This window comes from Amia ocellicauda, chromosome 19 (assembly GCF_036373705.1).
Source record: "Amia ocellicauda isolate fAmiCal2 chromosome 19, fAmiCal2.hap1, whole genome shotgun sequence".
Classification (NCBI taxonomy): Eukaryota; Metazoa; Chordata; class Actinopteri; order Amiiformes; family Amiidae; genus Amia; species Amia ocellicauda.
Genome location: NC_089868.1, coordinates 8,209,542 through 8,229,958, shown reverse-complemented (window position 1 = coordinate 8,229,958; position 20,417 = coordinate 8,209,542). Strand labels below are relative to the sequence as shown.

The 20,417-nt window shown below is 39.3% G+C and overlaps 1 protein-coding gene across 6 annotated transcripts in view; it reads left to right on the top strand.

Annotated features, from left to right (window-relative positions):
- patj (PATJ crumbs cell polarity complex component) overlaps positions 1 to 20,417 on the top strand; it is a 280,589-nt gene that overhangs the window by 56,363 nt on the left and 203,809 nt on the right. For all 6 annotated transcript variants that reach the window (XM_066691664.1, XM_066691663.1, XM_066691661.1 and 3 more), the window contains exons 16-18: positions 1,283 to 1,447; positions 2,202 to 2,270; positions 7,530 to 7,724. In XM_066691664.1, the coding sequence (XP_066547761.1) occupies positions 1,283 to 1,447; positions 2,202 to 2,270; positions 7,530 to 7,724 (429 nt within the window). The remainder of the gene's footprint in view (positions 1 to 1,282; positions 1,448 to 2,201; positions 2,271 to 7,529; positions 7,725 to 20,417) is intronic.

The window sequence follows — 20,417 nt, the reverse complement described above, 5'->3', positions numbered from 1 at the left end:
GTGCAAACAGGTTGCTCTCTAAACATTTACCTAATCAGACGGAACAAGAGCAACAGCAAACAATCCGAATCAGAATACAAAAGATTCTCATACTACATACTACACACTAAAGTTACACTGAAGTGTGTACTGCAAGCTTGTAGATTAACAGATCGCAGAAATTTGGACAGACTAATTATGTAAATATCTCAAATTGCGCCATGTTGGACTTTCCCTTTGGGGTTTAATGACGACTTCCTGTAAACAAAAGACATCGTGGTAAATTTACAATTTCTGCCTATTTGTTTTACACACACATAAATCATTCTTAACATACCTAGCATATCTGTAATGTTTTTGCTACTTACACTTGAAAATGGAGTTGTCCACCAATTTCTCAGACATGAAATTACCACATCAGGCACACCTTTTTACATATGGCCTTATGGGATTGAAAAGTGTCCAGTGCTCCCATACTTGAAATGGAAGCAGTATGTCATCTGGGTACATTTCACATACTACTATATTCATACTGTGTATTTGGATGTTCTACTAATGGTGATGTACTATTTTGACATTCTATTTAGTACACTAGTATGCGGTTTTGGATGCAGCCAGGTTGTGGTTGCTTCTTGCTTTTATGCAAGCACTGGTCAATCCTGGGCATCCTGCTGGTCAGGTGTTCTGCCACAGTGATTCACTCTCCCGGGGCTACTGGAAGGTGTAGTGTTGGTGTGCTGGCCAAGTCGTGCTCCTCCTAGCACTATGTTAAAATCTGTATCACACACTACCTGACCTGAACCGCTGAGTTGCACTACTGTTTTGATGGGGAAAGTGAATGCATGTGCATGGTGTATTATTAATTAACAGAAAATTAACAGTGACTTTTTACAAACAAACCTCAATGAAATGCATATTTACGCTTTTAAATCATTATTAATATTTTAATCATACATTTGTTTGCTATCCATGGGTAAATAAGCCCATTGAGAACATTAATCTTGGAAAAGGTGTTTTGTGTAATTTACACCTTAATTTATCTGATTAATTGTCATTTTAAAATCCTGTTCTGCCTCAGAGGGTCTGGTTATTATGTGGCCAGATGGCAACCATACTGAATGGACTGTTTCCAGTTTATTTGAAAAAAAAAAAAAATGTTTTTTAATTGCCAACCATAATCTGCAGCAGTCTGGATCTCTGGCTGTACCACAGTCTAACTGTGGAGCTTTTGAATGCTGTGCTCTACATGAAACAAGTTCTGTTATTGTTATCTAATCGATGCTTAAATTGACTTCCTTTCCAGGTGAATGGTGTGCAGCTCTATGGAAAGTCCCGCCGGGAAGCAGTCGCGTTCCTGAGAGAGGTTCCCCCTCCATTTACCATGGTGTGTTGTCGGCACCAGGTAGAAGATGGCAGCGAGTCTTTAGCAGATGAATCTGTGGGTTCAACGCCTATTTTGAGGGAACAGGTGAAGAAACTCAGAATGCTTTCAGATTTTGCAGCTGCTTCTGATTAAACTTAATGTCTGCTTTGTAGAAGCCAGACCACCCAATCTTTATCGTGACATGTTTTGTCTTTCGCTGCCCCTTTAGTGGTTTCATTTACTGTGATTGAGGCAATTTTATTGTGTTTAATGCTTGGTTACTGGAAGCTCAAAGCGATGCAACTGAAAATGTCAAGAGTGTTGAAGATGCTTCATATTATTGCTTCATAATGCTCATCAGTATACATGTTTTGTACTTTTGTACTTTTTTTTTTTAAAGTGAGTAGATACAAACTGCCTCATTGTGCTGTCTTACACCCCAGACTTGGGATATTTTGTGTACCTAGACTAGAAAGCATTAAGAAGACTCTCTGCAAATATAATAATCCATGTAATTTGTAAAAAAAAAAAAACTTATTCCATCTTCTCCATTCCAATAACAACCCTACAAACCAAGTACTTCCAATTGTATTATAAGAACATGGTTGCATAAAACCCAGCTAATAATTATTGAAAATCTAATGACATGTATGTAATCTTAATGTCACTTTGCATGGGATGTTTCAATTGTGTAAAATCATGTTTCAGACTAGACAAAAATAACCTAAATGGAGAAGAGTGCCACACAAAAAGGTGTGAAACTGAAATATAAAAGTTTTTTTTTTTAATGTTTGTATTATTATTACAGTTTCTTGAAATGTATTATTGTTTCATACTGCTTTTAAAAAATGTCTTCCAGACTGTGGATAACCTCATGGCACCTGGAAGATCACTGCCATCATGGCAAAATGAAACACAGAGAACTGAGGTATGTCCACATGAGCTCTGTGTAATACACTTGCTAGATGTTATAAGCCTCCAGCAGTGCTGAAAATAAATGTGTATCCTTGAGCCACAGTGACAAAGAGGAGAAGTGTCACTGTTGCTCCTAACCTCGTACATCTTTGAGGGCAACCAAAAGAGGCTGGCAATCCATCTGCTGCACTGAAATCGATGAATGAATAAATCCTAATACAAAACTCAAACACAAGTAATACCAAAAGGTAAGAAAGAAAGAAAAAAGAAAATGAATATACCCTGGCAGGAGTTGGAGGAGGTGAAATATTTATGGACAGATGACAGTATTGAATTGAACATAAATAAGGTTCAGAAGAGGATGATACATGCACAGAGGATTATGAATCTCCCAGGATGAGTTCAAAATGTTTGGAGTGGGTGTAGAATGGGCGTTGTTCTAGGCGAACTTGGTAGATGCCAGATGGGCACTGAAGGAGAGGAGGCAGGGAAGTACACTACCTCAGGGCTTCACAAGGGGTTCTGAACAAAGTGCTATAGCAGAATTGATCCTTTATTCTGGGAAGTCACAAAACCCCTGGTTTGAAGATCTCAAAGTCCCATCCTACTGCCTTGAGATTACTTGTGTAGTGTCAGTGTATTCAATGTATTCACAGTCTCTGACCTGCCAACCTCATTTTGACATCAAAGTACGCTGTACGCATTGTAACACCAAAATACACTAAAATATTGCTGAAGTTCTGCACACTTGCCGTTATGAACCCGATTGATTAAAACATTGAGCAGAGCCAATCCAGGCTCGAAATATGGAATATTGACAATATCACACCGTCACTCTCCCAGGCTGGGAGGCGAAATCCCGCCTCCTGTCCCTCACTCTGTCACTCAATAGGCTCCACTGCACGTGGCTCTGACGCCAGTGTCGATGCGAGCAGGACGCCCCGGCGCAGAGGTGCGGTGCTGGGATGCAAGTCAAGCACTAACAGTCTTGTCTGAAATGTATATTCATTACACGTGAAATAAAGCATCTCAATTTTTATACATTATGAAGCATTTACTTGCAGTAAATTTGGCAGTTGATTAAACAATTATGAAATGGGGGTCGATGAGGACTGAGAATATCTCATGTGTACGTGTATGTATACCAGTATGTGAAGAGCGTCGTAGGCACAGTCATGATCCAGAGAGTGGATTTCATGCACAGTCCTACCACGAAGTTACATCCTAATTGGTCCGAGACCAGCGAGTCAATACCACAGAAGTCGAGACGCATGTTGAGGCAGAAGCGACTACTTGAAACCATCGTGATTTGAGTAAACCGCAAACATATTAACTGTAAACAAGTTATTAGAGAGCTACGAGATTTAATAATAAGCACCTGTTAAATCGACAAGAGATGACTTTAGTTTAACACAATTTATTGTCTCCACATATTTCTCATTCTCAACACAATAAACGCTTTGTCTCTCCCTCAAAACAACACCTAGGAAACTAAACATACCGTAATTACACGTATACAAGGAGCATTAGAATACTGAACACAGAACATACCGAAATTACTTGTGTTAAAGGACTATTACAAATACTGAACATAAAAACACCAACTGCAGAATGAAGCTTGGGGGCTGATTTTTGATTAGGCTCACTCCTTATTTTATATAATTCTAGTGCCAGATACATGCATGAAATAGCCAGAAATGCCTGGCAAAGCCCCCTTGGAACCCCACCAGGGCTTCAACCGTGGCCCCCATACCCCTGGCCTAGGTTGTAGCACCTTTGGCACTTCTCTTCAGACCTTCTGACCTTCTGCTCTCATGTCTGAGTGTTGGAAACAAAACTAACGTGTGTGATGCCTTGCAGCCATGCACGACATAGCAAGGTTAGCTAGAACAAAAATTGCACTATTATTTTAGGTATTATTCATTGATTGTGCTGCGGTTCACTTTATTTATTCATTAAATCTTGTTTTTGTATTGAGAGCTAAAGTAAACAGCAATGAGCTACATATACTTGTTTTCAGGTAGCTACACAGGCTCTGTATCTATTTATTAATAATTTACTTGCACTTTATATTGAGCCTATCAGGGAGCACTATCCTGATACCAGGACTCCAGGTTAATGTAAAAACAAAGTAATAAAGGAGTTGTTATTTGAAGTATATGCATACTGTATTGTTTTCTGGTGGACAGGTTGAGGAATGTTGCGCATACCTCAAACAAAATTTCCAGGGTTGGCAGGTCTGCAGTCTGCCTGTCTGCATACAACAGACCTATGGACCAACTCACACTGATGCTCTATGCCTAGGTTTTTAGAAATGTAGATATTGAAAATCTATTTTATGATTAACTAGTTTAGGTATATTTAATGTTTGCATTGCCTATCCCAACTTTTGTAGAACTGCCTGGATACTTCCAAAGAATTAGGAACCATTTTTTAAGATATCAGGTTTGTTTTCCATGTTACACTATTTAATTGAATTCAGGTCTGAAGTACAAAATCAAAAAATGTGTTTTACCAGTTCTTGACTGTTAATTGCATCAGTTGATCTTTTAAATGTATTTGTTTTCCAGTTATACATTGAAGGAAACATAGTTTTGTTTAACTCATACAGAGAGGAAGCCTTTAAAAAAAACCAAAAAAAAAAAAACAGGATATTTAAAAAAAAAAAAGGCAAAATAAAAAGGCTCTTTCAATAGTGTACCAGTTTTCAATTAGCACATTCTTAAATTAATTAACAGTTTACAATTATGAGTAAACAATATTGATTACAACTAATTGTTTCATAATCCATTACACTAATCCCAGTGGCTGAGAGAACACATTTATGGCACTGTTCTGTGCATTGCTTCTGATGTGGTTTACTTTTCCTTTGCTTATGGAAAAAGACAGACCTTCTCCATCAATGTCTATTGTGTTGAAACAGATGAGATCTTCTTTCTAGCTATTCTTGGAATTCAGCAGGAACAAAAGAAAGATGCATAATGAATGTGGTATGGCAAGCACACATAGCATATATAATTAAAAACAAGGCAATGTCATTCTTGTTTAAAACCTTTTTCCTAATCTATGGAATATATTAATACATTAGAAAGTGTATTAACTTCTGACTCGTATCTAGCTAGTATCTGTTTGCACCGTGCCAACAAGCCCCTTCTGCCTGCCTGCCTGCATACAACAGACCTATGGACCATCCATAGATGAACTGCCACATGTGGCACAATACTAGTCATTTGTTCAGATTCAACAAGATAAGCAAGTGATCATTTTACAGTTATTATTAAAACCTTATAGTACATTGCGCAGTGTCATTACGAAATGTGGATTGATCGGGTTTTTCCACCAAGATCTGTTTTCATTCCAACAAGCAGAAATTATTACATTACACAGTGAAAAGAAAAAGGGTGCGGAACCAAGGACAATAGACTGTTTCTGTGCAGCTGGGAGTTCAAAGTCTGGTACGAACAGGGATCCAAGACAAATATACAGATGGGAGTAAAGTGTCAGTCTTGAAGATGAAATGGCCACCCTGCCTTGTTGATGCTAATCTCGGTGAAGATGTGTAGGAACAGATGAGAACTGCTCTGTAACAGAAGTCTGCTCTTGGAAGGGGGTGGAAGTGCTTTGAATTTAAAAAGGGTGTGTCCACACTTGAGCAGCATTGCCAGGTTATAATACCCAGCTACCTACCCAGCTTAATTAATCAAATTATTGGCCTCATTAGTCAAAATCAATGTGATCTTCAGCAATTCATTAAATACATTGACAAAACCTCTTGGATAGCACATATCCAGACTCGGGAGACCTCTGTTACCTCTCTCTCTCTCTCTCTCTCTCTCTCTCTCTCTCTCTCTCTCTCTCTCACTGGCACCATGTATTGAATTGTTTCAGAGGACTGTCCTTCAGGGGTTATAGTTAGTCTTGGTTATCACCTAGCAGTGTTATTTGAGTAAAATAAAATTCAAATTGTTTCTAGAACCTCATTCGGTTCACTTCCTATAAGGGTCTATATACAATGTATCATGTATTCACTTTGCACCTTTGTATATATGAATTAAGTGCTTCAGTTAAAAAACAAATTAATAAAGTTGCCATGCAGCTGTTGACTGACCCACTGCATTACAGTCCACATGCTCACCTTCTTGGTCCATGAGTTTTTCATGAATTGTATATAGGGCCACCAGGCTCCACTTTCCAAGCAACCTCCTGAAGTCCTAGGCGATCCTGTGAGAATTTGTGATCTCTGACTGGTTATAAAGCTGTAGGGCATGTATATTCTATCATAATAAAAACACTAATAAAACAAATATTGGCGGTAAACTTTAAATATTTTCCTATGCAGAATGTTTTTAGATTTTTACAGTAAGTTAATCATCAGTATTACTGTTTACATTGTATGTAAAATATGTTTACCGTTTTTCCCCTTAACTATAAATACGTTTTTTTTTTTTGCACTTGGTAAATTGCCACACCGCTACCGGGGATAATCAAAGAGAGGGCTTTGAGATTCTGTACAGAAATCAAGTTTGGTATCACCAGTCACAAGATATCTCAGTGTCGCTTCCAAAAAAGTGTTGAATCAGTCGTCAAAAAATGAATACATTTAATATAATTCTAAACTTGTTGATTCGGTGAGGGGACTAAAGGATGTTTTTCAGACATCCCCAAAGGTACTTCACCTTGTACACAGAATACAAATTGTCACTACAGACAAAAAAATAATAATACAAATCTTTGTCCAGGAGTGCTTTTGGACAGCTAGTTGCTCAGGTGTGGACACCATAATCCAGTGCTGCCCATACCCAGTCCTGGGCTCCTATCCCACAGATTTTAATGATAACCTTTAATCAGCAGTTTCTTAACACCTGGAACAATTTCAATGTTATCAATTAAGCAGGAGATTTGTAAAATGACTGTGTAGAGATCTGGTGTGAAGAAAATGACCTACCCTTTTCAGCCCTCAGTTACCAGATTTCCCTAATTGATCAATAACTTCCATGTGGTCCCAGTCTGTCAAAATTAGCAATTTAGGGTGACTGACAAAACAGGAACGTGTTTGTTCAGTAAGCCTGTACACAAGCCATGCAAAACCGTCTATTTCACAACCTGCTTACTTCGATGTGCTTTAAGTACAGACACAATAACCATTCCAGTCTTTCCTGTGGCTTGTTGACCATCAAAAAAGGAAACACCCATATGTGTTTGTCTTCCGCCCTAGTGAAAAGGGATGTCCACAATACAGTTTAAGGTCTCTGCTTGTGCTTTGTTTCTCCAGGAACAGATCATTCTAGAAGAAGAGGAGCCAGAAATAGAACAACTGGTAGCTCAGCCGGAAGAGGAGGAGGACGAGGACGAGGACGAGGATGAGGATGAGGAGGAAGGGGAGCTAGCCCTGTGGTCACCTGACATCAAGGTGCTGGAGCTGGAAAAAGGAGAGCAAGGATTGGGCTTCAGCATCCTGGATTATCAGGTACTGTGACAACACAAGAATCTAGTGATCTCATGCTAACAATCATTGCACATGACTCCTGTCTTAAAGCATTTGACATTTTGACTTTAGCTTAGCCTTTTCATTCTCAAACAGTATTTAAAATAAGATAGTTGAGCCGGTTTGTTAAACACATCTTGTAACAATCAACATGCACATAAATATTAATTTCTTAATTAATTAATTAATGGGAATTAGTTGCTTTTGCAAACAGTTCAGCATGTAAATGAAAAAGTGATCCTTGTAACTAGTGACATTGAAGGAACATTCCAAAATGGTTAAAGCTATGGTGAAGCAAAGTTGGTCACTTTTTGAAAAACTATGAGAAAGTGTTCCTTTAATCTAATAACCACTTGTGGTCCAGGTGCTGAAGGTCATCTGCAAACAACATCCAAGCAATTGGATCTATCCACTTAACTATGCTCAATTTATATATTGCCCTAAAGAGTTGAAAGGACTTTGAGTTAACACTGGGCTAAATTGTAAATTGAAGAGATGGTTTTCTTATTATCTTTCACTGTTACACTTTTAAATTCGCAGGTCAGATCACCATGTACCTAGCCTAGAACAGAAAAAGATAAAGTGCCAGCACTTTCTGTGAGAGCTGTATTTATTTAATAAGATTGCCTAACATATTCGTAAAATACAGTACTAGGGATCCATAAATACAAAGCAGGTTTTGTTTCACTTCATTGACCTATAATCAGAGTATTGTTCATGTTAGGAATTACTAGCAAACACAGATCAGGCAAAAATAGAGCAGTTACCGCCAGCAAGCTTCTGCTAGTTATGAAAGTTTAAATATACACTCATATTTTTCCAGTTTGTCTTGAAATTTGAGCAGATGAAGTTCATGCAATAACCAGAAATGGTACAAAGGTAAGCAGTAAACTGCCAGAGCTTAAAAAAGTCTAGGTTACCAAAAACTGAAAAATAATGTACCTTTCAGAGTTATATACTGTGTTACTGCATTATTTGGCAGTGTTACACAGAATGAATTACACGGTAACTGTAAATCGGACGTGTTTGAGAATGAAACGCGCTGTGCACAGATATTACACTGTATTCCTACAATGTGCACATCATTTGAAAGCTTATTCTCTTGTCTACCAGCGTGTTTCATTATCAAACACATCCGATTTACAGTTTCTGTGTCCCCCGCCGGGGTTAAACGCACAGTTTGCTCTGGGGGGAGCCTCATTCAGACAGTCACAGATTACTCAGTTTCGAACGGCTTTCCATCTTGACATTTTGAGCTCTCTGTAGGTGTGTGTTGCTTCTACCAAAACGTGGATGGTCTTGTTTTGATCAATAGACTGTCTATTTCCAGAATATGTTATAATTGTCAATATTTTCTGATATTTTGTGTTCCTATTCAGACCAAGTATTCCCCCACCACCCAATTTCAAAATGCGGAGGGCTTAGGTGCTTAAATGGGGGTATAAAAAAACAATTTTTTCACATCGGAGAATGCTTCACATTGTTAGAAAGCTGAGAGTCTCAGCTTTCATGGGATACCAAACACTTTGTTGACAACACAACAGTGAAGAGTACACATGGGATTAAAAAGACGCTGTAGTGCATATCAGCTGGTTTAGGGATAATATCCTTTGGTAAAATGAAATTAAAAGACAGTTGTGATATGGCAAATACTTTTTAATTTTTTTATTTATTTTCTTATACTATGTAACCACTTGGAGAAATTTACTTCTATAACACAATTTACAGAACTGAAATAATAAAAATGGTATAAAACCATTTTTTTTTGTTTTTAAATCCATTTTCAATCCTTCAATATTCAGTACATATATCTTTGACTTCAGGACACCCAGCTAAAACACCTTCCTGTTATTTAGGTCACAGAAATGTCTTCTGCCTATGTGTATACATTTTATATATAAATATATATAGTTCCAAAAAATTAAAATAAATTGCTCATAAGATGCCAGTGAAATAGACCACCCAAAGCAAGTTGAGAGCCTCTTGTCTTTAATAGACCCCATGAAGAAAGCGATGTTAATGTGTCTGATATGGGTTGTGGTGCGCATTGCACTACACAGCTGCCCTGCAGACTCGCTGTTCACACAGCACCAGGGAGCTTTTTATTGACAAATAACAGGCATTCCCACCTGAGCAATCTCTGCAGTCGAAGATCCTCCCAGCAATGCCAGGCCTTCACTCGGCATTTAACTAATTAAGACTGCACATTTTAAACGGGGGGGAATTCGGCGCAGAGGAGTAGATGGAACCCTTTCTCCTGCTTGTCCCAGCTGGGCCTCAACCGGCATGCATATACAGGCTATTTATGAATATTGCCTTTCCACCACTGTCTGAGATAAACTTGTAGGGAATTTATAGCCAGGAGTTTGAGGAAAAACAAAGTTCAAGAAGTCACTGAATATTCTTCAGGGCACATTTGTTTTCAAAATGCGGTGTAAAAGACTCATGCGAGTGACTGTTTACATATTCAGTCTATGTATACACACAAACACAAGCGTACACCTACCCACCCACACACATACTCATGTACACCAGTACACCCACACCACTTTACTTGACCAGTAGATTTTTGAATCCTACAAGTTCAGTTTGTTGCCAAAAGCTGGCAGTGGCACATATTGTTTTAGGGAATTCTGTTGCTTAGGCGGTCCACAATATGAGTCTTTTTGTCTTTTTGTTTGTATGGGAAACAACGTCTTCTGCTTCAAAGGTTTTCCCCCACAGTGAGGAGGCCTAGACCCCATTGTGACAGACACAATCTCTAGGTTTACCATCTGGTCCCCCTAATCCTGGGTTACTGTGAGACGGCACCTGTTGCCCTGAAATATTTGACACTATTGCTTAATTACCCTGCAGAGAACCAAAAATACAATAGTCCACAGTGACTGTGTGAAAATAAAAGGCATCTCAAATGGTTTTATACTTTTTCATTTGAATTATTAATTTGCAATATTTTTGCTATGTTATGATTAATCTCGTATTGATTAATGCATTTTCCTGATTTATACTGATTTCCACTAATTTGTTTAAGCTGTTAAAGGAGCAGTGCAGTGTAGTTGATTACAATTGAATCCTGATTATCTGACCTTCGGTTATCCGACATTCCGCTTTATCCAACGCGCTATAGGACGAGCTATTTACAGTGTGGTGCTGTGCATTGCAATCTCACTGCTGCTTTGTCAGTGCGTCACATACTGCCATTGACTGGGCTTAATTTCATTAGTCTGCACTATTGATTTATGTTTGTAGTACTGTACATACAGTAATGTGATTGTTTTTATTTTTCCAATTGCATTTTTCCCTTTAATATAATTGTATTGTTTAAGAACAAAGTGAAGTGAAAAGAGGAAGAAAGTGGTTCTTTCAACTGAACAAAAACTTGAAACTTAAAGAGACTAGACAAGGCGGGTCTCTGCAAAAAAAATTGCATCTCAATTTGGTGTGTGGTGAGTTACAATTGGTGACTGGAAGAGGATGGTAAATGAGGAAAGTGGTCCATTTTAACATACTGTATAGTAAATGTTGCATTTCATCAATTTAAAATCCATTGTTCAGTTTACTTTATTGAAATGTTTATTATTATTAATAATAGCTCTGTACACATACACTCACCTAAAGGATTATTAGGAACACCTGTTCAATTTCTCATTAATGCAATTATCTAACCAACCAATCACATGGCAGTTGCTTCAATGCATTTAGGGGTGTGGTCCTGGTCAAGACAATCTCCTGAACTCCAAACTGAATGTCTGAATGGGAAAGAAAGGTGATTTAAGCAATTTTGAGCGTGGCATGGTTGTTGGTGCCAGACGGGCCGGTCTGAGTATTTCACAAACTGCTCAGTTACTGGGATTTTCACGCACAACCATTTCTAGGGTTTACAAAGAATGGTGTGAAAAGGGAAAAACATCTAGTATGCGGCAGTCCTGTGGGTGAAAATGCCTTGTTGATGCTAGAGGTCAGAGGAGAATGGGCCGACTGATTCAAGCTGATAGAAGAGCAACTTTGACTGAAATAACCACTCGTTACAACCGAGGTATGCAGCAAAGCATTTGTGAAGCCACAACACGTACAACCTTGAGGCGGATGGGCTACAACAGCAGAAGACCCCACCGGGTACCACTCATCTCCACTACAAATAGGAAAAAGAGGCTACAATTTGCACAAGCTCACCAAAATTGGACAGTTGAAGACTGTAAACAGAATGAGAACATGGATCCATCATGCCTCGTTACCACTGTGCAGGCTGGTGGTGATGGTGTAATGGTGTGGGGGATGTTTTCTTGGCACACTTTAGGCCCCTTAGTGCCAATTGGGCATCGTTTAAATGCCACGGCCTACTTGAGCATTGTTTCTGACCATGTCCATCCCTTTATGACCACCATGTACCCATCCTCTGATGGCTACTTCCAGCAGGATAATGCACCATGTCACAAAGGTGGAATCATTTCAAATTGGTTTCTTGAACATGACAATGAGTTCACTGTACTAAACTGGCCCCCACAGTCACCAGATCTCAACCCAATAGAGCATCTTTGGGATGTGGTGGAACGGGAGCTTCGTGCCCTGGATGTGCATCCCACAAATCTCCATCAACTGCAAGATGCTATCCTATCAATATGGGCCAACATTTCTAAAGAATGCTTTCAACACCTTGTTGAATCAATGCCACGTAGAAATAAGGCAGTTCTGAAGGCGAAAGGGGGTCAAACACAGTATTAGTATGGTGTTACTAATAATCCTTTAGGTGAGTGTATGTTAGCAGTACTCTAGAACAGTGTTTCTCAAAGTGTGGGGCACGTATGACTGGGGGCAGTGTCCAAAATTAACTTTTTGGCCTACCTGCCAAAAGGACTTGGTAGAGGAAAATATCCATCGGCCAAGCATATTTTTTTACTGGCCAAAATAATATATGTAAATGTCGCCACGTAATAGCTATTTAATTAACTTAAGGATAGCCAGCAGTAGACCGGCTGTCGAGTTGCTGTAGTGCCGCGAAACTAGGAGCGTTCGAGACGGTCTGAGGCTGGCGCTTTTCGAACCTACAGTTTCGCGACACTGTTTTCCCAGTGGAACAATAAACACAAACCCTGCTTTTACGCTAGCAACGGACGGTGTTCATTCAGAGAGTCTGTAGGCTGACAGAATGGAGAGATATTTGACAGGGATGAAAAGAAAAACAGGCTGCTTCTGAGACAAACAAGACAAGTGACGGTAATGATAATCAAACAAAACCCAAGTCAAGAAAATATGACGAAGCCTATCTTGCTCTTGGGTTCACAGTCAATGTGGTCGGAGATGAGGAGAGACCATTGTGTATTTTATGTCTAAAAACTCTGTCAGCTGACAGTATGAGACCCAACAAAATAAGACACTTAGAGACATTACACCCCAGTCACATCAATAAGCCACTCGAGTTTTTTGAGAGAGAACTTTCTGAATACCGTCAGCAGGAACATCGCTTTGTAAAAGCTGCATCAGTGAACAACAAAGCTCAAATGGCATCATACAAAGTCGCATACAGAATTGCCCAGTGCAAGAAACCACACACGATAGCAGAGGAACTCCCCGCAGCTTTAGATATGGTGTCAACTATTCTTGATGAGACGAGCGCCGCAAAATTGATGGCTATCCCTCTGTCAGTTGCACACACACACACAGTTGCAAGACGTATATGCGACATTTCAAAAGACCTTGAAGAACTCACCGATAAACTGAAAGACAAACGTTTTGCCTTACAAGTGGATGAGGCTACTGACCGCAATAAAGACTCCTTGTATATTGCTTATGTTCGCTTTGTCACATCAGAGTCACTGTGTGAGGATTTGCTGTTTTGCATGTATGTCCTAAGTAGAGCGACAGCTGATGAACTCTTTAGACTTCTTGACTGTTACCTGACAGAACATGGGCTGAAATGGGAGAACTGTGTGGGCGTTTGCACGGATGGTGCACAGACTATGGCAGGGAAAAATAATGGATTTGCCGGCACTAATCAAGAGGGTCTCGCCAAACGTGCAGTGGACGCACTGTATAATACACAGAGAAGTGCTAGCATCAAGGCAGATTAGCCCTGAACTAAACAAGGTTTTGAGCGATGTGGTTAGCGTGGTCAATTTCATAAAAACAAGACCCCAAAAAGCGCGGCTGTTCACCGCACTTCGTGAGGAGATGGGAGCTGAACATTCAGCTGTGTTGTCTCACAGCGAGGCTAGGTGGCTCTCACGAGGTAAAGTGTTGTCACGAGTATTTAAGCTCAGAGAGGAAATTCTGGTGTTTTTAGAGGAGGAGCGAATGCATGAAGTTGCAAACAAGTTTAATGATGAACAATTTCTGATGAAACTGGCCTATCTCAGCGATATATTTGGAAAGCTGAATGAATTAAATCTTCAGCTTCAAGGCAGAGACAAGCACCTTCCTCACCTGGCAGACAAGATCAGCACATTCACTCCAAAGCTTGAGATGTGGGGCAGGTGACTTGATCAAGGAAATACTGATTCCTTTGAGAATCTGAGTGATTTTGCTGAAACCAATTATTCTGGGGCCACCACAGTGATTCCATGTCTTAAGGAGCACATCTCTTCCCTGAGAGGATTCTTTCAAAAGTACTTCCCAAACAACAGTGCTCAGTATGACTGGGTGAGAGATCCATTCAATGCAGCAACCCTACTGATTTCAGCTTTGCTGAAGAGGACCAGTTCATTGAGATGACATCTGACTCCACCCTGAGGCTGAGGTTTACAGCTAAGACACTGAGTGAATTCTGGCTTGGTGTGGAGAGGGAGCATCCACTCATAGAGAAGAGGGCTGTGGCCATTCTGCTTCCCTTCGCCATATCCTATCTCTGTGAGACTGGCTTTTCTGCTGTTGCCTCACTGAAAACAAAGTACAGATCTAAGCTCAACATTGAGCATGACTTGAGAGTGGCAGTATCAAGCCTGCAGTGTGCAGATGTGCAGTGCAAAACAGGCTCATTGCAGTCACTAATGCAGCGATAAAAAATTAATAAGCTCTCACAAATTGACTTGCTCATTTTTCTTGCCAAATATCTGTAATTTGTTAAACTTGGCCCATTTTGTCACCATTTTGTTGGGGTGGGGGGGCATGAAAATGTTTCTTCCTCTAAAGGGGGGCATGACAGAAAAAGTTTAAGAACCACTGCTAGAATAATTATTAATAAACCTGATTTTATAATTTTTTTCTATTAGATGATATATATGTGGTATCTGGTAAACGGTCGGCATCACCACCAACAGTTGGGTTATTATTATTGTTTCCCATCTTAGACAACTTTTTAGTTGAACTCTTCCCTTCGAATGCCTGCAGACAGAATGTGCGCTTTCTTGCTGGGGGTAGAGGACTCTGCAAGGGTAGCATTTATTAAATGCCTGCAAATGAAGGCCTCATAAGGATTGCAGTTTAGTAGAGTAGATGGTTAAGGTAAATAAGAAATTCCAATGTCCTAAAATGAGTGGGTTGTAGTATGATAAAAAAAATCTCAGGTTGAGATTTGAAAGTCCCTTCACATTAGATTTTGATGGGTAATTCTATAAATTAAAAAATAAATAAATAAATTATATATATATATATATATATCTTTAATTGGGGTTTGTTTTGTCTCCTAAAATAGGGTGTGGTTTGAGTGCAGTACGAAATGCTTTGGGAAGCAGGTTTTGTATCCCAGGTAATCAATCACGTAATATAATTTTGGTTAGTCTTGCTGCAAAGCAGACATTTTTCTGGGAGATATATTTCTGTAGTCACCACTATTTGTTGTCTCAAACAGTACTCTGTGGAACTCACTGGCAGCTTCAGTCACTTGATTAATATGATCAGTAATGTATGGGCTATCTTAGAAGGTTTTAGTGCCCTTTGTTTTGTACTGTTTCCACTTTTTGAAATAAGTTAATATATATAGTCATGTGACAGAGTATAAGCAGGCTTATATCACTGACCTAAACTTCCAGTCCTCTGACTCCCACATGCAACTGGCAATTTGATGTATTTTTTTTTTAATTCTTATTCAGAATCTCAAAGTAATCTTCCGTGTTTTTAGGTTTGTTTTTTAAATCCCAATTTGGACATCCCATTTACTGAGCTCACCACTAACATTTCAGAAGAATGCAGTCACCTAGCTGTTTGTGAGCACTCTGCGCTTGATTACATAACTGTAGAGCATCATGGCACTAACAGATCGTCATGTGACATTTGGCCTTATTGTTAACAATGCTGCTTATACATTTGTTGTAGACTCTGTTAGCACAAAGAGCTGGCTGATGTTTGAAATCCAAGAAATGACAACTGGGAAACCATGGATTTTTTTTTTGTAATGCTGCTTACCTGTTTTCCTGTCTTTACACTGCATGCGGTTGCATTACAGTGCAGTTTTGTGCATCTGACTTTAGTTATTTACATGCTGTTTGGCTATGTAAATTTACCACATCCTTAAAAAGACTTGGCTGTAATTTAGAAAAAAACAAATATCATAATGTAGTAGTTTAACGTCTGCTGTACTAAATATTCCCTTAACCCCTCCTCCCCCCTCACTGTGTACACGGTGCACAATACTGGGAGTCTTTATTCTGCAACTTCTTGTGTAACAGGGCTGTGTCAGGAAGGAGAAATTTCCCTGAAGAGAACTTGATTTGTGAGTGTGCTTTGGCACTGCATCGTTTCCTAATGGGCGGCTCATTTGTAATCCTAGCACTTTGTGTGAGGGTTTTTTTTTTATATAAATGGGCGCGCACACACAGAAATGACCAGCATTGTTTAAAAGTAGAGGAGGAGCAGAGGAAAAAAAAAATGAACATGGAAAGGTTTTCTGTTCAGTAATCCTTTTTCTTTTTTTTGCGGGGCGGTTAAATCCTTTGTAATTTAAATCACGAATCATTCATCATGGCCGAGTAAAACAAAAGCAAGGCGAATAACACTGGAAATCGGCCTGCAATTTATCATCAAGGACTGATTAAACTTGAAAGATATCAGTTTCGGCTGAAGCCCCGCTATAATCGTGATTGATTTTAAACAGCTGAGTAGCAGTGATGGAGGGGGGGTTAATGGTGTTTGGGGTTGTGGTTAGTGGGGTTGAGGATGATGGTGTCGGAGGGAGGGGTTTGGTGGTGAGGAGTGCTCTAGGATAAATAGTCTCTTGCCATTTCACGTTAAATTGTAATTTCTTAAATCTCAGGCCAACTTTTCTTTTTTTTTTGTCTCTTCCCCTGCCCCCCCCCCCCCCCTTTGCTGCAAGCTAAAACCCCTTTGCCCTCAGGAGAGAGATTGATCGTTGTGCGTCGTCATTCCAGAGAGCTGTGGATTGTGGGCTTCAGGCTGTAGTGCTTGAGACCGCTTTTCTTCTCTCATTGGAACCCTTATAGATAAAACTATAAGCAAAATTTAGCAAAGATCACCATGTTCCTGGGGCGTTAAGGGCTGATGGCAAAAGTCCTGATCCCCCCCCCCCCCCCCCAATCCCCTGTTTTTGCTGAAATGTAATTATAAAACATTAACTTCACCTCAGCCAAAGAGAAGACCACAATGCCCAGTTTATCTGCTATGCATATTAACTTACTGCTGCTGTATTAAATTAGGATGGGGGGTATTCCTTTTTAAGAAACCCTACGTTTATGCAGTAATCAAAATAATAATCTCCCAGATGCTTCACAAATATTGCATTTTCTTTGGATTGCACCAAGTGTCTCCCTGAAGCATTACAAAATCCCATGGTTGAACTTAATCAGAACTGTTTGAATGTTCATAAAAAAAGAGGAAGAGAGATTTAATTAGAAATAGCTTGAGTTTAGAAGAGGTTTGGAAAGAGACTCAGATCTGGAATTGTCACTTCCTGAAAATACATGTGCCGCAGTGTAAAAGTTACTGGGACTTGGGAAGATCTCAACTTTGGCAGATGAGATCATTGTTTTGGTCTCGGTGGATGAACACACCAGAACTGGTCCTGTAGAACCACCTATTAGGCCTATTTGACATCACCAGATAGACTTGTTCTGAGATGTGTACCACTTAAGGCTATCCGAGAAGCCTTTTTTTATATGCAACTTCTAATTCACTTTTAATTCCTCCAATCTTGTCCAGGAACTCTGACAGTACTACACTTGTCTCAGTCAGTGGTTTGAGAGAGTAGATTGTTTGACAAATTGAGGAAAAATAAAATCATAGCATTCAGAAGCCTATGGGTTGATCTTTACATCATTATTAAAAGGTTTTGGTGGAAATTGGAATCTGTGATTGGTTTAACTGCAGCACACGTCTGTGTACAGTATATGTATGTGTGCGTTTATATGTTTGAATTATTTACACCCCATCTTGCTGCAACATTATCTAAATATTCCAAGCAGTTAAAATCCCCATAATGGCATGCTAATAGCTTACCATTTATTATATTTACTTTTATTTTTGTAAAGGAACAGAGTAATTTTGAATTTCAATGGAGAAGCGTGATTTGGATTCTGCAGAATCAGTGTCCACATTTGAGCATCCATATAAATGTGATCCATATAAAACACTGAGCTTTGGGTTTATGAAATTCAGTTTATGCCTCCATCCAGGAAGTTGTATATTTAATAGGAATCACACCTCCAGAGAGGACTGGTATGTGTTGTACATAGTCTCTTATTAACTGTTTTCTGAAAACCAATAAACAATAAGCCAAGGTTTTAAACACACAATAATTAGCTTGATATTCTTGTATCACAAGGATTGTTAAAATGAAATAGTAAAGGTTATTGCAGTCTTTTCAGAAGCAGTGCTTGAACAAATTAGTAGCATGCCGATTGTAATTAACCCAAATTAACATAGGAAATATGAATAACAAGTATTGGGAGAATTTTATAGGCCTTTCTAATCAGAAATATTAAAGATGTAGGAAAAATGACCTGTTATTCTTACCAGTAAGCCCATGTAACTGAGAAACCATAGCCGACTTGTATTACTTATTTAATTTTTTATTAGCTTTGCAGAAATCTGGTATTTTACACTCGTGAACAAATTTGCCAAAAATCAAAAATGTACTCCCGAGACCTCAGTCTGGTTTTGGCAGAGGATAATGCATAATACAGGGTTCCTTTCAATGCCGCATTAAAAAGTGAAAATATATATACATGTGCGTGTGTGTCATCCACTTTGCATGAGGAATATTCACTTTAATAAGATCAACTGAGGGACTGGGTTTCAATGTTGAGTTCCATGGAAGTCTGGAAGGATTTGGCTAGGTAGTGCTGAGTGGAAGTTATTGGCGTAAATTCAGGCTTCATTTTTTGGCTGACAGCAACACACTTCTGACGGTGAAATATTAATATGTTCCTCTTGTGTGCTTCTCAAATTTAAATCCAGTTAAAATTCAGAAGAAGCATTGCACCCAGTGCAAGACTTTTTTTTTTTTTTTTTCGCATTATTATTTTGCTGGAGAAAAGTCCATTTGTTTGGGATGAAGCTCACACAGGATGGACACAGAAGGACACACAGGATGAGAATGTAAATGTATCACATGTATTCATTGAAACACAGGTGAACTAATTTTAACAGTGGGAAACAAAAACAAAAAAAATTGCATTTTATCACAATGGCTTCTGCCACTTCAATCAACCAATTAACCACCACCTTCATGGCCAATTACATTTCACACTTGATGCACTTCATGGGAATTGCTCAACTATGGAATGAGGGTGAGTACAATTGGTTGAAATTGAAGTTTATGCATACTTAATACATAATGCAGTTCAATGTGTTTGACTTCATAAGAACTTCTTGCACAAATACATTACAAATTGTCTGTTAAAGGCAGCCTGCCCCAGGGAACTGACTCTGCCTCTGGGTGAAGGATGGTCTTTACCTTTGGCATGATGAATGAGAAGGTCGGGCTGGATCCTCTGCTCTGAGCGCTCATTTTAATGTGACCCAAGGTGGGCTTTGCATGGCGACAGTGTGCTGATGGTAGCAAATGGTTTCCGCATGGTGTGCAGCTTTCCTGCCCTTTTCTATGGTCTGTGGCTGCGGAGTGTGAAACACCTGGAAAAAACGCTAAACCGCCCCAGTCATTCATTTTCCATTTTCTACCACTGCTGACATAATAGAGCTCCAGAAATCAGAGCCATTACAGTAATAGGCTACCCTGACATGTGCAGTGTGGAAAAAAATCAAATCAAAAAGGCTGCCTTTGTAGTGAAGCCACAGGGATTGAGTTCGAAGCCCCCTTAATGTTACCAGATAAAAGATGTCTGTTGATACTTTGCGGTGTAATGGAGATTGATGAAGGCACTTCTCTTTAATTGAATATCTGAGGTTTGGGGTGCGGTGGAGTGGCAATAGGGGCTATTGAGATCAAATGAATGTCCTGGTAATTATTAAATAGTTTACACACACACACACACACACACACACCATTTAAATATTTCTTAACTTACATAAGAGTGTAGTCTATGCTATATTTGGTCTATGTTAATAAAAAGGGTAGAATATAGAAAAGTGACCCTTCAGATGTCCAGTGTTCAGCAACCTGCTCTTTACCTCTGCATAACTAACTATCTCTATGTTGTGGTTCTGCCTTGGCATAGCAGCTCCATGGTAGCACTGCAAACGTTTTTGTTTATAAAAGCTCAATCAGTTACAAAAGGAACAGCAATAGTCTGTGTGCGTAATTGTAAAATGCCACAATAATGTGCCCTT